A 21500-nucleotide genomic window follows, 5' to 3' on the forward strand; every position below is an offset into this window, starting at 1 on the left:
GGATACTATCATACATAGGTGGAGAATGCAATGCCCTTAATGTTTCCCTTTTGTATGTACTTTTGTAGATGCCATTTGGAGACAGTGACAGATAATTAACATCTATACAGGAAGTGCACACAGAGTACAGTGTGTTATAGGGTCTACTCGGTAGGATCTGCCATTAACCACACAATCTTGAAAGATAGTGCCTTGAAAAAAGTCCACAGAGCAACCAGATTGAGCGGAAACATGTTGGCATAATACATACATACATTGCATAATGTATTCAGGAGTGGGCACTGTGTCAAATAATACACTACTAATAGCTAATTGGTGTTGCCACATGGATTACGTTTTAGAACCCTTGCAATATATCTCCAATGGCCCAATGTGGCCCAAAGATAAAAGTTTCAAGAGTAACAGGTTCTTAACTCGATTATGCGTCCAAATGGATGTGCGTGGGATATCCAAACGAGTGCGGATAGGAAAGCGAACTAGTATGACCATACAGTGGCTTTAGACAGATGCGGCATGCATCCACACCCTCTGGGTAGCACCGACCTCAATGAGCAGTACCCACATTTGAGTTTGAATCGAATGATGATTGTGTTCACCTTGATATATTCACATAGTCTCAACCTTTAATATCGCCAAGGCGGGGAAGAGTTCCTGATTGTTTCTTTTGGTGGGTGAGAGTCCATTGAAGTGAATGGGGGCACAGAGCGCTTGGTGGGCGAGTCAGCAGATTGCAAGGCAGTTGCCACCTGCCAAAAGCATGTGAGTTGAGAGATATGCATTAATCTACCATGAGACCACTTTTTTGGGGAGGCCAATGATCCTCCACATTTTCAAACAAGTGTTTACACTTTTCACAATTGATAGTGTTCAGTTTCAAATGTTGGACATCAATAAAGATGTTGGGCAGCAAAGCAATAGAGGATTAACAATGCTATACTTTTTCGTACACCAAAGTGGAGTTACAGACGGGTCTTTTGGTATTCGCAATCCGTCCTCGGAATCATTATTCATTTCAATTGTACTGACCGGAAAGGTTGGCATGGTACCGGTCAATTATATACACGCGATAGTAGGCCTGGCATGCCACGGGGCACCAAAGAGCTTGCCTCTCTGCGATTGTCCAAAGGATACAGCGGGCCTCTTAAGTTCCCCCTTGGCAGCAGCTGCTCTCATTTTTGGGGTAAAGAATAAAACATCTGTAACATTGGACCCTGTGGGGTTGTTATGTTATGTTATGTTATGTTATGTTATGTTAAAGGTTCTTATATCACACACTGCTTTCATATGATACGTTAGAGAATGTAAAAGGACAGGTACTGTGTGGTTATTGCACAATTCCTATTGGCCACTCTGTAATGCTTTGCTTGACTAGAGGCACACTCCTGCTTCTCTTCTCGATGGATCTTTGGTTTGTCTGTTGAATGTCTGCTCCCCGGTCCTTTGCCACTCTCTCACCCAGAGTGCACTTTTCATAGGGAGGTCCTTTCAGGCCATTCTCTATTTACTCTCTGCAGTCCATGCGCCAGGCACCTCCACACCCTCACTCTAAGTGCCAACGTGAACGATGAGTTCCCGGCTGAGATGATCAATAACATTCCATAGATATATGTGGCATTACCGAAGTGGTACATTTCACCGTAAACAAAATAATGAAAAAATACTGAATTTTCTTTTTTTATTTTTATTTGGGGGATCCCCCAAACCCCTGTTTTCCTATCCTTATAACCTACCCCAACCCCATCCTGTCCCATTTTAACCCCTTACCCCACTACCCTATATATATTAATTTAATATTATCAGTATTTTTCAGTATTATGATTGCAGTGAAATGTACCACTCTGATATTTGCTTCGGTAAATTGACTGGTGACCATTCCATCCTGTCCTCGAGCAGATTATCTGAGTTTGTTCTTGTGCAGTATGGCAAACAAGTACACAAAAGATATTTGTGTTTTGGTTTAAAATAAATACTTTTGTTTCAATTTGTTTGGGTCACACATATTTTGAAAGCTCATTGATCATGCTCTGGATCCAGATTAGTTTGTCTAATTGCATTTATCAGGTCTTGGGAGGCCAGTGATTCACCAGAGGCAGCAACAGCATCTTCCTGGGGTTGAACAATGGAAGACCTCATCACCACCCCTACCCCAACACTGATGACACATAAACCTACCTAATTGGAAAGAGCTTTCATATTATATAGGTTAGGCTACTGTGATGCCCTCTACATTGGTACGAATAGACGTAACATTAAAAAAAACCTCAGGTGATTCAAAACAACGCCCTAAGAGTAGTGCTGAACATCCCAAAGAATAATCACATCACCACCGCAAGAAGGAATGCCCACTAGCTGCCGGTCCAAGATCAAATTCTGTTCAAAACCCTTTCCTTGACACACAAATGCATCTGTAACTCAGCCCCCAAGTACGTATCCAACTAATTTGCTAAAAAACAATCCAATAGACCAACGCGTTCAGCCTATGAGCATCTACTTACCATCCCTAAATATTAACGACAGAAGGCTTGGGGTTGCAGCTTCCCAGTGATAGCTGTGAAACACTGGAACACACTACCATCTACATTAAGATCTGAATCTTCTTTCTGGTCCTTCCGCAAAAAATCTGAAAACCTGGCTCTTCTCACAAGACCGCCTAAATTATTCTAATCCTCTCTCGTGACACTTTACATACCCATGCTTGCCCTCACTGCTTATATGTATGCTTCTCTCTAAGTGAATTGTAAACCACACATTATTACGCATGCCTGATATGTACTTATGTATGTCTTATTCCCAAACTGTACTGCAACTAAGCTATACATGACCACATTGTATGTACCTTTAAAAATTAGCACCCAGATGCCTTAGGGTTAGGTGCACCTTCCAAATAAATAAATAAATAAATAAATAAATAAATAAAAACATGAGTAAATAAATAAATTTGTAACACACCCTCAATACCAATTTGTAATTGAGTTAAACACAGTCAAAGCCAAATAGAAGTAAATTGGGCAAAGCAGCCTGAAGCTCAACAGTGCTAATACGAAAATCCTACTCCATATCCCGGTCACCTACGGTAATAATCCTCTGCACTTGGGCCCACTGCCATTTTCTTTGGGGAAGGAGTCCACAAACCAAGGAACGAAATGTAGGTTTTCTCCTAAATGCCAACCTATGGGTGCACTGTGGTAACATCAGTATTCTTTCAAATGTGCAACCTCAAACATATCCTACCTACACGCCAAAATAAAGCCACCCAATGTTGGTAGGAGCACTTGTGATCTGAAGGCTGGAGCACTGCAATAGCATCTATGAGGGCCCCTTGCCTATCTAATCTACACAAAATCCCCAAAGCCTCGGGAGGGCTCATCTTTGGCTCAGGGCAAGTGTCACGACTCGCTCCCTTCGCTCCCGTTCCCGCCACTTGGGGGCATGTTTTGGGGTTTATTCCCTACTGGACATTTCCTCTGAACCTAATGCTAAAGTGCTGTGATGAATTGCTAGCACTAAAACCTTATTTTCCAAGTTACTTCCCTTCAGGATCCATTCCAGGTTTTTGGCAGCCAGCATGCTACTTTACTCAAATGACTATGCTTCCCAGAATGCCTGGCTCACTGCTTCACCTCCTCCCTTGCAGGACAAGGTTGGGTGGAGGATAGGCAACACCTGTGGCTGCAGGTGCAGCAGGCGGCACCCCTGAGGGGTGTGCTCGTTAAGCAGCTTTAAAAGCCTCAGTTTACTTCAGTCCAGCGCTGGTCATCGTTGCAGTGTTCCTGTTGTGAATAGTCCCTTGTTCCTTGTTCCTAGCTTTGTGCCTAGTTCCTAGCTCCTGTTTCTTGTTCCTCCGCCCTGGATTTCGGATTCATGTGCTAAATTGATTTCTGCTTTCTGGATTTCCCTTTCTGTCTTCCTCTGTCTGCAGGCAGCCTTTCTCTGTGCTTTACCCTTTGATGCAGCCCAATTTACCTGTGTTTTCTATTTCTTTGATGCTGTCCTTTGCTACTAAAAAACTTGATGCATTAGTCTTTCCTTTTTTAGATTTAGTTTCCTTTCTTTTCTCCTTGGATTGGTGGGTAAGGTTTCCTTTTGTGATATCATTTTCCCTGCTCCTGATCCTTACTTCCTATTGGGATCCATGCCATGTTTTCCATTTCACTTCTGCATTTATTTCCCATTTGATTATTTAGGTGTGGGGTGCTGTGGTAACTAGTCCCTGTGTGAATGCCTTTAGTTTTCCTCACTATTTCTTTAATCCCAATTCCTACTTGCTCCTTGACTTAGGTCTTAGGTATTTAGTTATCCTCCACCCATTGCTGTTATAGCCTTCTGGGTCCTTGTTTGATCAACTGGGTTCGTGGGTTTACTGACATTCAAGTGGTCTTTCCGGTTCTCGTGAGTACTGTTTCTAAGTTCCTTATTCAGTATCATCCAGAGTGTCAGCACACAGATCCTGTCCTTGCTTGCCCTCTACGTGGGCTTAGCGCTGCCATTATCTGTAAGAGCATAGTGGGTAAGGAGTTTGCCGACTTTCCTTTCAGTCATAAGGAGGTTCTAAGTGCTTACCCCACATCCCTTTTCATATATAGGTATTTTTGTTTCACTCTATCTGCACTCCTGGGTTTTAGTATTATGAGTCGTGGTTCTTGTGTGCACGTTGTTTGATTCAAGGTTATTCACTGTGCGATTTTGTGCACATTTCCCTTGCCATATTCGCTGCCCTTGTACTCACCTGATTAATCCTGACAGCAAGGGGATGCAGCATGCAGCTCTCCAAATGTCTTGGATTACAGTTCCTGTGATAGCTTACTATTGAATATACTGGCTGGTGCTAATGGGAGTTGTAGTCCATAACATTTAGAAATCCAAAGGTTGCAGACCACCTGTTGCAGGAAAGGCCAACCAGTCACCAACCAACTTGAAAGCTTACACAAGAACAGATCCCACAATACCGACCCAATGCAGATCTAGGCTCCGCAAAGCCACCCACCTATTAATCACCAAAATAGTGTGCTGGACTCGAGGGGGCAGACACATTTCTGAAGGTGCTTCCCGGCTGAGGAGTAAACTTGCAGAAGACATAAGGCTCTCACCCAACCTGATGTCTTTCTGGGCAAACTCAAGAACCATCTATTCTAATAAGACACCAGAGGAAGAAAAAAACCACCAACGAAATGTGCAAACAGCACTTTGAAGAAAATAAGGTATGAAGGTAGCACTTTACAAATAAATGAAAATAAGCCTACACTTTGAATTTAAGGAAAAAATGAGAAAGGACCATATCCTGCTGCTCTCCAAGACTATGGAATAAAGTGCTTCCATCAATCAGATGGAGCCTCCTACTCTTGCACTTCATGAAGGAAGAACACTGATTTAGAAAGAGCACCTCACTGGACACTGACTGCTGAACCATTGACACCCCTCCCCCTCACACCATTAACACCTTTATCCCCTTTTTTTACGTCCTTCAATCTTTACAGCTCTTCATTTCTAGTCAGCTATGTTAGCACTGCAGAAAAACCCAGACATCTGAAACAATGAAAGAAAAGTGGACTGAAGGCCAGGATAATCTAGCAATCAACCCCGGCCCCCGTGTCAGGGGGCTTACCCGACTGGTAGCAACCCACCATCACAAGCCTCAGTGAGGGTTCAGGGCCATTACTGTCTAGGTACACACCCTTGATAAAGGGGTGATAACTCTTCATAACCCCGTGGTTCCTTCCAGTGTGCAAATAGTTGTATTTTATTAATGGAGAAGAGCTCTGTACATATTACGCTAGCCAGATCTCCAGTTACAACAAAAAAACAAGATGGCAGTGACAATAGTAAATGGAAAAGGACAAAGTACCTTTTCTATTTCTATGGCGGACGTCAAGGAAAGGATGCAGGACCAGAGCAGAAAGCTCTGACCCAGCAGTTAAGTGGGTAAGGAGGGAGAGTTTTGGGGGAAGGGTGCAGAATGTATCTGGGGCTGTGGGAGGATGGTGGCATGGGGATTGTAAGAGAGATGGCCTAGGGGCCATCCAGTCAATCAAGATGGTGACACCAGGGGGAAAGGCCTCGGGTGGCTGATAAAACACTGACAGAACACTGGCAAATCTTGCCTAGGTTTCCAGCGACCTGATTGGCTAAGTGCCCTTCCTTGGGTGCACATTCCCATTCATATAAAATGTGGGACATTCTTTGTTGTCAAGTAATATCTAGTACATGAAACTTGAACCTGTGCAACCTAATGTAAAATGCTTTGTTCGGTCGTTGCTGTCTCAGGCAAAGTGGATCAGGATTAGCTGGGGCAGAATCCTGGCACACTCCAAAAAGTACTCCTCAGCGAGATCTGTGCTCAGGCTCCCGCAATAGCAATACCCCCTGCAGGCAGCCCTTCTACTGCACATTCAGTGAAAGGGCAGCAGACCGAGCCACACAATTGAGAAACAAAGGAAGATGCGGGTGCAGCATTATGAATGCCAGAAAAGTACTCACCGCTCCCATCTTACAAAGGCAGAACAAAGGGTGCCAGTGCCTTTTTGTAAGGGATCAGTGGGAGAGGTGGGGACATTGCTAGCTCACCTTTTGCTGCACCTGCCTCTTCTGTTGTGTCTTAGTATGCGGCTATGGCCTTTGCAGGCAGCTTTTCCAGGAAACAGCACAACCATCTTTGTAGGGAGATAAGTGTGGTGAAAGGGCTGCCTGTAGGGGTGGGGACCACAGATTAAGAAAGAAAAGGAGAGGTGGCTGCAGCAAAATAAATGCTCTTTAAAAAAACGGCCGTGTTCGTCTCACCCATCAAGTACTTTGGCCCCGCCCTGTGCGCACCCCCTCAATTTCTCATCCCACTTAAACCACTGGTAAAAAGCGACCGCGCGTTACATGCTCTGGAGATGTGCGAGAAAATATCAGACATGCAGGGGGTGGGGAGCGCTTTGAAAGCATCACATTAATATCTGTTATTTCATTATTCCCAGCTACTGCGACATTAATGATATTCCATGCAGACCCAGCCACCCATGGTGTAGGATTTAGAACACTAGCACGTGAAATAAGATGCTAAGGGCCCGATTCATGGAATTTTGTGCACGGTTTAAAGGGACTTTGCACTGCTTAGAAGTTACTTTGCACTACTGACACAAACCATGATTCATGGAACTGTGCAAAGTGTACTTTCGCAGTGCAAAGTCAGTGCAAAGTCATTTTGTACTGCATAAATGTCTATGCACTGACGTTGTCATGCAAAAATACACTTTGCACAGTCCCATGAATTAGGGTTTGTGTCGGCAGTGTAAAATCACTTTTCAGCACTGCAAAGTCACTTTGGACCGTGCAAAAATTGCATGAACCGGGCCCTTAATGTGTAGGAATGTGTTTTTCAGCCTCCCCAAGTTTCCCCTAGCCTTGCGTGAGAAAGTCATCCAGTCCTTTGAAATCTGAGAATTGTAGTTTTTTCCTTCCTGTTTTATATTTAGTTAAACAACAAGTCTGAGAATTCCACTAAAAAATGCAACAGGAGGGTCTACTCACAGATGGCAGAGAGGAACTTCACAGCTCTGGTTTGATATTTTTTGGGGGAAAACTTCGAAATTTGGGGCAAACTCAGTGAACTTCAGATATAATGAGCCCTAAAGGGCGTTTGGCATCGCCCCACCCCCCAGTAACCCGATTATGTCATTCCCTTTGATTTGCTGACTACATTTATGATGATGTAGGTCTATAGCGAGGTTGTGATGGTGTACAAGATTGCTGATTTTGTGCATCTATGATGACTTCTGTAGGATGCAATGATTTTCAAGATCTTTACGTTTTCTGTGCTCAAATATGTAGGGGCCGATTCATGGAATGTTTCCCCGGTTCAAAGTGAATTTGCACTGCTGAAAAGTGACTGTACTGCCGAAACATACCCTGATCCATGGAACCGTGCAACATGTATGTTTGCCGTGCAAAGTCATTTTGTACTGCAAAAATGACTATGCACTGACTTTGCCCGGACTTTGCACTGCAAAAGTACACTTTGCACGGTTCCATGAATCAGGGTGTGTGTCTGCAGTGCAAAGTCACTTTTCAGCAGTGCAAATTCACTTTGAACCGGGCAAATATTACATGAATCGGGCCCATTGTTTTTATTAAAAAGGAAAAAACAAAAAAAACAATTAATATGCCTATGTCATGTTCTATTATGTTACAAACAGGCAAATAGTCTTGGACATTTTTTGTGCCTCCACTTTTGGCGACCACCTGAGAACAACTTGAGTTTTCATCAGCAAAGGTGACTTACTCTTGCATCCAGAAGCCGTGAAATTCCAGAACCCAGATCGGCATCGCTCGCAGTACACACCACCAGCTCCAGGCCGGCACCGGCATTGCTGAGTTGTAGGATCACATATGTTGTCTTGAGAAGCAATTCCACATCTGCACCTCTGGCAGCCAGTGCACTTGTGAAATCCGAAATATCCGACCTGGAGATGGAATAAGGTGATGCATGAGTGATCTTTCTTAGCTGGAGTGCATCCCCACAAATGAGACCCGGCCACTTCCGGTATAGGGACTACAGCCTGCTCTTTCTCTTAATCCAGTGGCTCCATTCACAGAAGAACCGTGTGCACTTGAGTGTGTGTTTTTACTTTTGTCAAATAACAATGAAACATTGTGTATTGGAGCACGTGCCTGTCGCGATTCATGCAACTTTTGGAAGTAGGTCAAGATGAGGACTAGGTGATTTCCAAAAGACACATCAGCAAATGGTCATATTGAATTTGTGACAATTTACACTGTTATAGCATTAAACTAAACGGCTGTGTTCTAAAGCACCGGAGAGCAAACTAACAATCTCTTGCTGAAAAAAACTGTACACGTGGTCCTATTTAGAGAAAAGAAGTATGCACCTGATTAGTGGCAGACATGTTTGTGCGCATGCAGAACTGACTTATCGTATATGCCATGTCGAAATAGGCTCAAGTGGCTCAGGGGAATGTGCTTTTATGGCACACATCAAGATGTGATGTGCGTCTTTATTTATTTATTTATTTATTTATTTGACACACTAAACCCCTTCGGCATTAAGGTGCTGGTGCAAGCAGGCCAGGCAGTCATGATATCTTGTTTTCGGTTGTGCTGGTACAAAGCGACAAGGCAGTCATGATAACTTATTTACATATGTAGTGCACTAGTAGGTGGTACCATAGGGGCTGCAACACAGACATGTGCAGAATGTGACAACCTTACATAGTTCAAGAGGAACACGTCTCCAGATGATGGCCAGGAGTGTTTGCTTTATTATGTCAAAAGTCACTGAGAGCCACCCTAACACAACCATTGGCTGCAACGGTGCGAATGAGGGCAAACAGGCTCCAACATAAGACATCTGTGTGGCAACAAGGGCAGGACATGCCAACCAGACCTTCAAATACACCTAGGTACAGCAAGTGGGGCAAGACAGCTGTGAACTTTGTTTGCAGAAGTTAACAGCTGGATGTGTACAGGGAACCTCTAAATAAACCTTGGTCCCTAGGATCACCAGGCTCTTTACAAAGACATATTTCTGGCACTAGCTCTAATTGACCTGTGCTTTCACATCCACCAAAGGAACAGTTTGTGAACTAAAGAAAACATGTATTTACACAAGCCAACACATTCAATGAAATATCTCTGACTTCCAATCACCATTCCAGCCCACTGAATGCAGCTTTTCTGGAAAGCAGAGACTTGTTAACAATTTGTTGTTCCCATTGAGGGCATTGGAGAAGTCAACAGACAGTTGAACACACAGTTGGAGTTTTCAAAGGAGCATAGTAAAGAAAGCACATGCACCCACTACAAATCACACAAATAGAATCTACATTATAAAATGTAGGTGTCTGCAAAATAACCAATGCACCACACAGTGGAAGCCCCACACAACAAAGCCAGCATGCCATCTCAATCCCTTTCTCATGGGCCTTGTGCAAGGGTCTGCCAGGGGCAGAAGGTAGCTGATACATTCCTCTTTCACACAAAGGTAGAGTAAGATTCATAGAAAATAACCATCTGCTGGACCAGGCACAAGTTAGTTTCAGACCCTTGAGAGGAACAAAGACAGCACTAGTCTCAATATGGGACGATCTAAAGATGAACGTAGACTACAACACCAAATCAGCACTGATATTACCAGATCTCTCAGCTGCCTTTGACACATCAACCACAACATCCTAATAAAAAGCTTGGAATAAATAGGTCTCACTGACACAGAGCTTCTTTGGATCAAATCTTTCCTCTTAGAAAGAACAGAACCTGTTTAGATAAAGCTTTTCAAATCTGCATCACGGGACACCACGTGCGAAGTACCCGAAGGCTCACCGCTATCACTGCTACTCTTCCCCATCTACATGACACTGCTTTCAACCTCATTAAAAAACACAGATCAACATGCTAAAATTGCGCCGATGATACAAAAATCGTCTTCAAATACAGTGATTTACTAGAAGAGAATGCATTCCTAATAGAGTGTCATGAGGAGCTCCACCAATGAATGAAAAATCAACAAACTCAAAATAAACCCAGACAAAACTGAAATCATGATTACACCTGAAGACAGAGAAAACAATCAGCAGATCCCATAACCCATAAAACTAGGAAACCCACAGACACCACCCACAGCTGTAAAAAACCTTGGAATCAGCATGGACAACAGGTTAACACTAGAACCCCAAGAAAATACGATAATCCAGAAGTGATTCTTTCACCTATAAGCAATTTCAAAAATTCTACTATTCCTCTCATTTACACACAAAACATTGGCCATCATATCCCTCATCATGTCCAGGATAGATTATGCCAACAGCATATACCTTGGAATGCAAGCCTATCTACTAAGGAAACTGCTACACATACAGAATGAAGTAGGCAGCCTTCTCCTTAAACTCAACAGAAGAGATCACATCACACCAGATATGAGGATGTTACATTGGCTCCTGGTCAAAAAGAGAATCACTTTCAAAACTATGTGCATAAGGCACAGAGCAATGCATATCTATGGAGCACAATGTATTCATAAGAACTTTCCATCCACAAACCAACCAGAACCCAGAGATCCTGCAACACCTAGAACCCAAACAATACACACAGAAAAAACTGGGTGGATCAGCATTCTCATCCCTAGCTGTGAAACTATGCAACTCCCTTCCCAGGGAAATACAAACTAAGGAGGCCCATACAAAATTCAGAAAACATCTTAAAACCTGGCTTTTCAGCTTCAAACACAATGAAACTGACTGAACAGCACCCACACACTGATTAACAAGTATTGAAACAGGAAAAGTAGCTGTAAACAATAGAGGAATGAGGGATAGGACTTGGAAGAGAGACCTTAAACAATGATGCCTCTAGCCCCCACCACCTAAGCAGGGACTACTGAGAAACAGGGGAAACTGGTGGGCATGATACTGGTAGGTAAGGGAGGGAGCATCAAGGAAAACACAGGGGAGGGACAGTCAGGGAAGGGAGAGACTCAGCCTAGGTCTACCCCCACTGAGGACCAACAAATGAACAGGGTTAATGCACCAGACCCTCCCCAATAAATAATAGACAACAACCGCAGGGTAACGAGGAAGACGACTAACCGTTCCCTGCAGATTCCCAGGGAACACATCACCTAGATAGAAATAGGACTTGTACTAAGAAATCAGACAGCTTAATGAAACCCGGCAAAGCTTAGGAATCATGATCCCTGAGGTGACAATCAAGGTATAACCCAGAAAAGGTAACAGGTGGCGAGAGAAATATTGTGACTGCCACAGGTGATGCAGTTAGATGAATTTCATGGGTATGAAACGTGACACACTTAGAATGATTTCTGGGGTGGGAATTGTGATGCACTTGGATGGATGTCAGGGTTAGGGAATCAGAGGCTCTTAGGTAGATTTCAGGGATAGGAAATGTGATGCACTTAGATGGATTTTAAGGGGGGATGAGGCATGACACTCTTGGATTGATTCCTGGGGTGGGAGTGCGACACACTTTGTCGGATTTCAGGGGTGGCAATTGTGGCACGGTTGGGTGAATTTTCGGGGGTGAGAGATGTGATGCACTCGGATGGATTTTCAGGGGGAGGGAGGTGTGACACACTTGGATTGATGCCGGGGTGGGGGAGTGGTGCACTTGGGTGGATTTCGGGGGTGAGAGGTGTGGAGCAATTGGATGGATTTCCAGGACTTTCACCAACAATCCATACTAATAAACTCACTCATCTGCATACACCGTTCCAACTCTGGATTTAAGACAACCAGGCCTCTACAGCACCACAGTCTGCATGTACTTTACAGAACCACAACAACAAAACAAACCACACCTAATCTTGCACAACAGCACAGGGTAGCCAACTTCCGAAATTCACATTTATGCTCAGGAAACTGTGCTTCCGAACTGAAGCTGTCAACAGCCCATCACAGCTCTCTTGCTCTTCTCTCGCTCACCCCTACTAACCATCCACCCTCCCTCTATTACAGATCCCCCTGAGTGCCTGGAGACCACACAAGTGGGATTGCTGTGCGATATAAAAACCTTTAACATTAACATTAACATTAACACTAACACACTCACACATACACAGGGGGGTCTTCCATGATTACTGTTGGAGAGACACCGCTGTTGAGCAGTGGCATCTCTGCATCCTTTCTTTGGCTCCCAATGGCAGTTAGCACTTGCCATTCTTTTGTTTAGACAAGGCAATCAATATCTAAGAGTGTCAAGGGAATGAGTGATCGGTACCTGTGCAGGCCGCTTAAGAAAACTAATGGACTAAGATTTAGCATATGCATCATTTATTGCTCAGGCTGTGCTAAGTCTTTTTAAGCAACTGCTGGAAAACATCTATACTTCCTCGTGTTAGAAACCCCTCAGGAATCCTTTGCTTTCAGTGCTTGGCAGCGAGGACCAATCAAGGAGTGCCTCCATTAGCACCAGACAATCAGCAACGTCTCTAATGGCTTCCCACACTACCCCAGCAGAGCCACTCAAACTCCTCTCCACAGTTCAGTGGATGCAGTTGTTCAGCTGTAATCCAGACGAGCTGGTTTTTGGGGGCAACCCATTGGCGAGTTTGGGGAGTTTGTTGGCGTGTTCTGGTGAAACCTCTGCATTGCCTTGATTATCTTTCTTTAGCATTAGATTTAGTGGCTGTTCATCCGGAGAGCCTGAGGAGCAAGACTCTGGTTTGTGATCATTGATTCAGAGCTTATCCATCGAATATATAAATTTAGAACAGGAATACCTCCATACCAGAAGACCCAGAACATTGCATGTGTGGTGGACTGCTTTGCCAATTTCCTGTTATTCAACAAATGAAAACAAGTTTTGGCAACTTTTACATGACTAACTATAACAATTCATGCAAAGCAATATATACAAAGCATTAGACTGCAAGGTCACAACTTCAAAAGCTAATGTCATGTACCTTTTAAGAATATTTTATTTAGTTTGTCTCCAAAAAAGTTAAGTTATCATTTTAAAACTGTACTAACATAGAGTCGAACATTTCCTTCAAATTTATTTTGAACACTTGTTTCAGGGTTGGACTTCCTCTGAGTTTTTCTTTTTCCTGTCCCCTGCCATCAAAGCAAGGCATTCTAAATTCCCTCATTTCACAATTTGTGGATTGTATTGAATATAACTGTCTGGCATCACATTGTTATATGGGCATCCTATTCAAAGGTATTGACCATCATTTAAGTTGTCCTATCTTAATGAGCGAATCCTCCATTTCCACATATTCCCTGGGTTACCAATGAAGGAAAGGCAAACGTGAATACATTTGAACAGCTAACACAAATGTTGCCGTGGGTGATGGACTTACTGCAGTTCCTCTCTCTATATCAATCTACCCTTCCTTCCTATTATTCTTTGGTAAGACATCTCAGTGTGGAAATGGACCTGCTGCAAATGTAGCCGAGGGAGGCAGGCACAGGGACTCAGCCTTTTACTCTTCTGAAGTTATGGAAATAGTGCCTCCATATTGGAAAATATCACTTGGTGGTGGACCAAGAAACACATTCATGTGTTATTTGTCCTGCACAAACCACACATGGTATTCGTTCTTGGTTCAGTACTAGGAGCCTCAGTTCAGTGGTACATATTTTATCAACTTCATAAGCACAAAAAGCTGAATTCTCTGCGCCCTTGTTCGAATATGCGATCTCCTGGTTACACATGGAGGATTGGAGCAAGGGGATTGGGCCAATGAGCTGGTTTAGCAAACAGCAATAGAACTGGCTATATCAATATAACCTTCCACCTAATTACTCTGTTATAGCATAGGTTTGAATCTGGGGAAGAAATACTTAGACTTTCAGCTGAAAGAAGTTGATAACATGAGCACTACTCATAACTTCTGATATAGCACCCTACAACTCTATTTGTGATTGTGCTATATCAACAAAGTCTTCATGGCTCTTTTCATACCTTGAATACACAACACAACTCTTCAGATAAGGCACACCCACGTAAACCTGTAAACAAGTCTTGAATTATGAACCCAACAAGTCAGTTGGTTTCCATTTCACCACACATATTAAAATCAAAACACAAGAATGGTTATAGGTAGTGTTTTCTCTGGCATGATTTCAGAAGGGTTGCGCAGTGCTATGCACAATTCACTGCTTCTTTAGGGCAACAGCTTGTCTCCGCATCGACGTAAAGACTGCATGGACTGTCTTTGTAGCTCCACCCACACTAGCTAATGTGATAACTAATATGTGTCTTATGTTGAGGCATCGTAAACCTTTTGTATCTATGCCCTGTATTTCTTTGATACTTTTCCTTTTCAAAGTTAATGTGCTTTCTACGTACTAGGCACTATAATATAGTTTATGAAACAGCCGCACTGTCCATTGTAAGGCTCAATAAAAATCAGATTTTTTTTGGGCAGTTTGCCTAAGCAATGACAAATATTCAGACTGCTTGTGCATTTATTTTAAAAAGCCTATTTGGAGATATCGATTGTTCAAAAGCTTCACATGAAGAGTACAAGCATATGTATAAACGGTTCATGTCATTTCATCACTGGAATTTCCAAAGGCTGGCATTTTAACGTCGAAATGTTCATAAAATCTTTTTAAAACTTTTTTTGGGGGGCAAACCCCCACTCTGCCACCTTTTTTACCTATTCCCTAACCCCCCAAACCTTTATCTGCCCTTTCCCAACCCTCCCTAAAAAATGTGATGAACATTAGTGTCCGTTGAAATGGCAGGCTTTGAAAAATCTGGCGATGAAAGGACATCACTAGGTACCAGGCAGAATTAAGTGAATTCCGGGGCAGGTGTAACCAAGGTTCAGGCAGACAAAAAATGGAAGATTGTTGGGGGTTGAGAGAACAACGTTTCCAATTGTACCTGAAAGGTTAACAAACAGTTAAAAGAGTGGAGGTTAAGAGGAAGGTTGTTTCACAACTGACCACTGCACCTGATTATCTTATCCCTTACCTACTGCACTCCTAATTCATCTACTGTACCTTTTTACATGTTGTAACCAAGCTTCAAGCATCGTTGTATCTGTTGTGTCCAGCTACCAAAGGGTTACAAACAAACAAACAAGCAAACAACCTACTACCAAGCACTGAAAAGTGCCTTTCTCCCCTGGTGACCTATCATGAGCCAGGAATCTCCAGAAGGTGCGAATATGAGGAACAAACTGTACCAGTCGGTAGAAGTGAACTTTCATGACCACATAAGATGTTGCCAAACCATGAAGACAATTGAACACCAGGCATGGTATTTTTATTATGATACATTGTTGAATAGCCAATGTACATTGGTTCTGGAAATGGAAATTGGTGAATCACGTGAGAGTTTGCAGATAAACCGGAAAGCTGTGTTCTGTCCCGTGTGAAGGTGATGCATCAGATAATTTGGCAAACTGGCATATGAAGTGTTCGCATAATAACGTTGAGAGTTGATTAAAGTGCCTAACCTGCTGTATGGTTCAATCTGGGAATATAGGCATAGACTCATTTCAGCCTTTGACTGACTTCAGAGGAAGGAACCTCTTATGGTATCATTGATTTTTTGACTTAAGTCTTCTCAGGGTCCCAGGTAAACCCTTAGTTTTCTACCTTTTGAGTGGGGACGAAGAAAAGTCAAACAATGATGGAGATTGGGTTTTCTTATGGGGTCCTATAATAAGTGTCTGGTGTCCAGAAACATAAATTCAGTTTTGGGAGAATTTATCTGGAGATTGTTAGACAACCAAGTTCTAATCTTATCAAGAGAGGATTAGAGTTGAGTAAACATTTCCCTAGGACCGCATCTGCATATGAATGGCATTGGATATTAAACTTCTAGAGGATAGTAATCTGGGGTTGAATGTAGATATTAAATAAAAATGGTGGAAGCCTGATGAAACCGGAGGGAGTGGGAAGAAGAGCCAAAAAGAGTTGACCAATCTTTTCCACCTGAGATGTGAAAGCAGATGAGAATGGTTACCACCATAACGTGCAACATCTTTTGCGTATTTACCTTTGATGAATATGCCAAAACTAATTAAAAAAATCTCCATTGTATGTGTTCAAATGATGGCAAATAGACTACAGTCCATGACCATCACATTTATTTGGAATTTAATGCTGCACAATTTTCCTTCAAATTCCACCATCTTTCAGCAGATGTCAACTGCCTCTGACAGTGATGTTCACATTAAATAAGGATAAAACAATTTGAAATATGGTGTCTCTGGCTTCATTGATGTCGTCCATGTAACCTACCTCACAGCGGTCACAGTGGGGTCCGGTGACGCCAGCTTTGCAGCGGCAAGTGCCGGTGATGTCATTGCAGGATTCAGTGCCACATTTGTTACAGTGACATTCTGAAAGAACACAAGAAGCACACATATAAATAAAGGCTAATGTGAAGGTAAGTTCTCAGTACAATCCTAAGCATTGAACCACAAATATCCAAATATACATCATAGAAATTGAGTTTGAAGTTCATTCTCTCCTCCTCATCACCCACCCCAACATACCCCTTATTCCTCTTCATCTGCTCTAGAATCTTTCCTTCCTTCCTCTTACTGACTCTGATAATGCTGCTTTCTTACCTCATGCCCATCCTACTGCCTCAACAATCCCATTCCTTCTCTGATTACTTATATATACACTCAGCGTATCTCAACTGCCTCTTCAATCTTTCTTTCTTCAGCAATAGTCATTCCAATACTGGAAAAAATATGTGGACCTTACTTTACCTGCACATATTTTGCCCCATTTTGCTCCTTCCTTTTCTATCCAAATTGCTGGCATTGGTTGTCTATGCCCAAGTTTCATCCTACTTAAACTTCCACACTTTACTTTCTTCCTTGCAATCTGGCTTTTGCCCATTTCACTCCAGTGAAATTACTCTTGCCTCTGACTCTTTACTTTCAGCTCATTATGACAAACAATCCTCTATTCTCATTATTCCAGACGTATCCACAGCTTGTGACACAGTAGATCACCCTACTCTTCTTTCATCTCTTGGTCTTTGTGTAACTGTACTCCACTGGTTTCATTCTTATCTTCCTGGTCGCACCTTATCTGGTCAAACCTTTTCCTCCATCACCTACAGTACGGCGTTCCACAGGGTTCTGTACGTGGCCCCCTTATCTTTCTCCACATACTTTTCCTCTCTCATCTCTTATATAGCTGGTAAGCTAGCTCAGCCGGTTGAGCACTCGCTGCTGTGATCTGAGCATGAGCTGCTGGTTGCAGGTTCAAATCCCGGCAAGGCCAACTCAGCCTTTCATCTATCCAAGGTCAATAAATGAGTACCAATTTCGGTTGGGGGATATTTTATGTAAATATGTGCTCTGTAAAGCACTTTGGATTAAGGCGCTATATAAATAACACATCATTATATCCTCTTCCAATCTCTCATGCCATTTCTATGTGGGAGAGTCAGAGATTTTATTTTTCCTCCTTCTCTCAAACTCTTAGCTCTACTGACTCTCTGCTGTACAAGTCTGGATGCCTTCTCACTTTCTTCATCTCAGCCCCACAAAAATGAATTTCTCTTTTTCCTGCTTCTTCCATTCCTCCCCGTCCATCTCTTACTGGGCCATCCTTTCCTTAAACCCCCCTTCCATTCTCTTCAACTACTCACAATCTAGACATCTTCTTTGACTCTTCTCACTCTTTCCCCATGCACATCTCCAAAACTGTTTATCTTCATTGTTTCCATCTATACAATATTTGCCATGCTGTAGCCTTTCTTTCCTTTCAGGCTACTAAACGTCTAAACACCTCTTTAATCTATTGTCTTCTTGACTACTTTTCAACACTTCTGTTTGGTCTCCCTGCCTCACATCTCACTCCTTTTTGTTCAATCTATAACTCTGGGATTTGTATTATTTTCCTCTTACCATATCACTCTTTGATTTCTTCTCTCTTTGCTCCTTTTTATTTCTATCATTTGACTCTCTTACTTTTTCATTCTTTCTACTTTATTTTCTCCTTCTTGCGATCTTCGCTCTTAATCGCTTCATCTTCTATCTGCCCCCAAGCTTCCCTGTACTTCACCTCACTTTAATTAATTCTCTCTTAAGGAACCACAACTCCTCCACAGATCCTGTAATATACTTAGAAGCTGTTGTCCATTAGCGCTACACCAGCCATCAGTAATTACTTGATTCATTCATTCACTCAATTAAATATTTTGCATTGTTTGATCGAATGACGTACAATGGAGTTAATCCGCTTGTCTGTAGAAATCAAGAACATAAGACAGTGTAGATGAAGTAACTCAGACATGACCTTTCTGGGTCAGGATTGCAGCATTGAATGCACTCTAATCTCCCTTCTGTCCTCATTCTCCTCAATCTATCCTCTGCTTTTGAAACGGTCAACCATGCTATCCTGCTCAATCGTCTGCGCGACAACCTTGGTATTACTGATCAGGCCCTGGCCTGATTGGCCTCCTTTCTCACCAACCAACCCTCCCAGGTCCAACTGGTGTCTTTCCTCTCTTCTATTTCTCTCTCGCTACTTGTGGTGTTCACCAGGGGTCTAACCTCTCTTCCTGGCTCTTCAACAACCACCTGGAACCTCTTGCCCACTGCATCGCTACTTTCTGCTCCAATTTTCAATATTATGCGGATAAGAACCTTCCGGCGAGTGGGCAGGAGCCCCCACCTCTACTCCTTCGGAGCGGGCAGGAGCCCCCACCTCTACTCCTTCGGAGCGGGCAGGAGCCCCTAGCACACACCGAGGCACAGCCAGGACTCCAGGGGTGCCATCCAGGGGAATCCCCTGCTCGTACCCCTCCTGGGTACTTCCTGCCACTACTGAAGTGCCTCACTTGCAGGCCTACCTCCCTTTTGGCCCACAACTCGCACGCGCCGACATTACAAGAAAACAAAATGTCGGGCGCGATGCGGGATGAAAGCGAGGCTCGCCCAGGACTTTGTTGCTAGGCAACGCGTCCTTGTTCCACATAACCAGGAACTTCCGCCGGCAGGCGGAATAGCCGGCGGCCACCCCAAGGCCACTATAAGGCCAGCAACCCTGTTTGCCCACACCAGGAACCTTCCGGCGAGTGGGCAGGAGCCCCCACCTCTACTCCTTCGGAGCGGGCAGGAGCCCCCACCTCTACTCCTTCGGAGTGGGCAGGAGCCCCTAGCACACACCGAGGAACAGCCAGGACTCCAGGTGTGCCATCCAGGGGAATCCCCTGCTCGTACCCCTCCTGGGTACTTCCTGCCACTACTGAAGTGCCTCACTTGCAGGCCTACCTCCCTTTTGGCCCACAACTCGCACGCGCCTCATCTGTGTACCTCTCCGCTAATCCACCTACGCGGATTGCCCTATGACGCTGCAATGACCAACCTGTATTCTGTCCACTCCCAGATTGCTGCATTTAGCCTATTCTATCTAACAGTTGATTCTCTGCATTTTGCCTACCTTGCCCAATGGCTGCTTGTTGCACTTAGCCTATTTTGCCCAACAGTTGACTTCTGCATTTAGCCTATTTTGCTCAATGGTTGCTTGTTGCACTTAGCCTATTTTGCCCAACAGTTGATCTCTGCATTTAGCCTATTTTGCCCAACAGTTGATTTCTGCATTTAGCCTATTCTACCTAACAGTTGATTCTTTGCATTTAGCCTATTTTGCCCAACAGTTGATTTCTGCATTTAGCCTATTCTACCTAACAGTTGATTCTTTGCATTTAGCCTATTTTGCCCAACAGTTGATTTCTGCATTTAGCCTATTTTGCTCAATGGTTGCTTGTTGCACTTAGCCTATTTTGCCCAACAGTTGATTTCTGCACTTAGCCTATTTTGCTCAATGGTTGCTTGTTGCATTTAGCCTATTTTGCCCAACAGTTGATCTCTGCATTTAGCCTATTTTGCCCAACAGTTGATTTCTGCATTTAGCCTATTCTACCTAACAGTTGATTCTTTGCATTTAGCCTATTTTGCCCAACAGTTGATTTCTGCATTTAGCCTATTTTGCTCAAAGGTTGCTTGTTGCATTTTGCCTATTACTTAGCCCAATAGCTGACTGTTACTTTTAGCCTATTTTGGGACCTATAGTTGACTGCTGCATCGAGCCTCACACTGCCTAATACTCAGCCCAATATCCAGCCCATGTTGTCTAACATTTGATCGATACACGCAATAGCAGGCTCTAGTTCTAGCACTAGCTATAACACTATGTACTCTTACTTGCCTACCTCAGCCTATCGAGCATCATTCACCAACCTGATAGCCCTATTTATTACCACTGCCTTTATCACCATGCCTGCCACATTGCCCCCAGAGGGCGTAGGGGCCTCTCATATGCAACTCATCTCTAAATCCCCTTGTAGCATAGCACAGAGAAACCATAAACTCTGTGCACGACTACCCAAAATATTTGAACCTGTTAACAAATATAACATTAACCTGGATCACCTTCGACCGAAAGGTCCCCTGGAAACCACCATTCCTCCTAGCCGCAAACCCCTCCCTGTAAGAAATAAGACCACCACTAACCGACTTGCCACCACTAACCGGAGTCCAACACCACAGCAAGAACCCGATTTGAAAGGTGCATTAATCAATGCTAGATCTATAGTCGCTCATGCTACAGATATAGCGGACATTATCCTGAACAACGACCTCGACTTCATCGCCATTACTGAATCCTGGCTCCACGAGGCAGCAGGTCCAGCACTAATGCTAGCAGTCCCGGACAACTATACTATCCTTAGAGCTGATAGACTAGATGCACGAGGCGGAGGAATAGCAATCATTGCCAAATCTAATCTTTCCATGAGAGTCACCTCTACACCCAACCTCAAATCCTGCGAGTCTCTATCCCTTAAACTACCCACTGCCAACTCTCAAACATTAAATATCCATCTCCTCTATAGACCCCCAGGCCCTATCAGCACCTTCAATGAAGACATTACCACTGTTATCGCTGAGAAGTTAAAAAACTCCTCACAAACTTTAGTGCTAGGAGACTTCAACCTAGGGTACAATGATATCAATGATCACCAGGCCACCGCCGTAGCCAACACCCTGACAGAACTAGGCT

At 43.5% G+C, this 21500-nt stretch overlaps 1 protein-coding gene across 2 annotated transcripts in view; it reads right to left on the reverse strand.

Annotated features, from left to right (window-relative positions):
* LAMA4 (laminin subunit alpha 4) overlaps positions 1–21500 on the reverse strand; it is a 576642-nt gene that overhangs the window by 337016 nt on the left and 218126 nt on the right. For both annotated transcript variants that reach the window (XM_069607855.1, XM_069607854.1), the window contains exons 6-7: positions 16713–16813; positions 8261–8441 (exon numbers count right to left, since the gene is read on the reverse strand). In XM_069607855.1, coding sequence (XP_069463956.1) covers positions 8261–8441; positions 16713–16813 — 282 coding nt within the window. The remainder of the gene's footprint in view (positions 1–8260; positions 8442–16712; positions 16814–21500) is intronic.

Source organism: Ambystoma mexicanum, chromosome 4q, assembly GCF_040938575.1.
Source record: "Ambystoma mexicanum isolate Mex_15411 chromosome 4q, UKY_AmexF1_1, whole genome shotgun sequence".
In the NCBI taxonomy this organism is placed as follows: Eukaryota; Metazoa; Chordata; class Amphibia; order Caudata; family Ambystomatidae; genus Ambystoma; species Ambystoma mexicanum.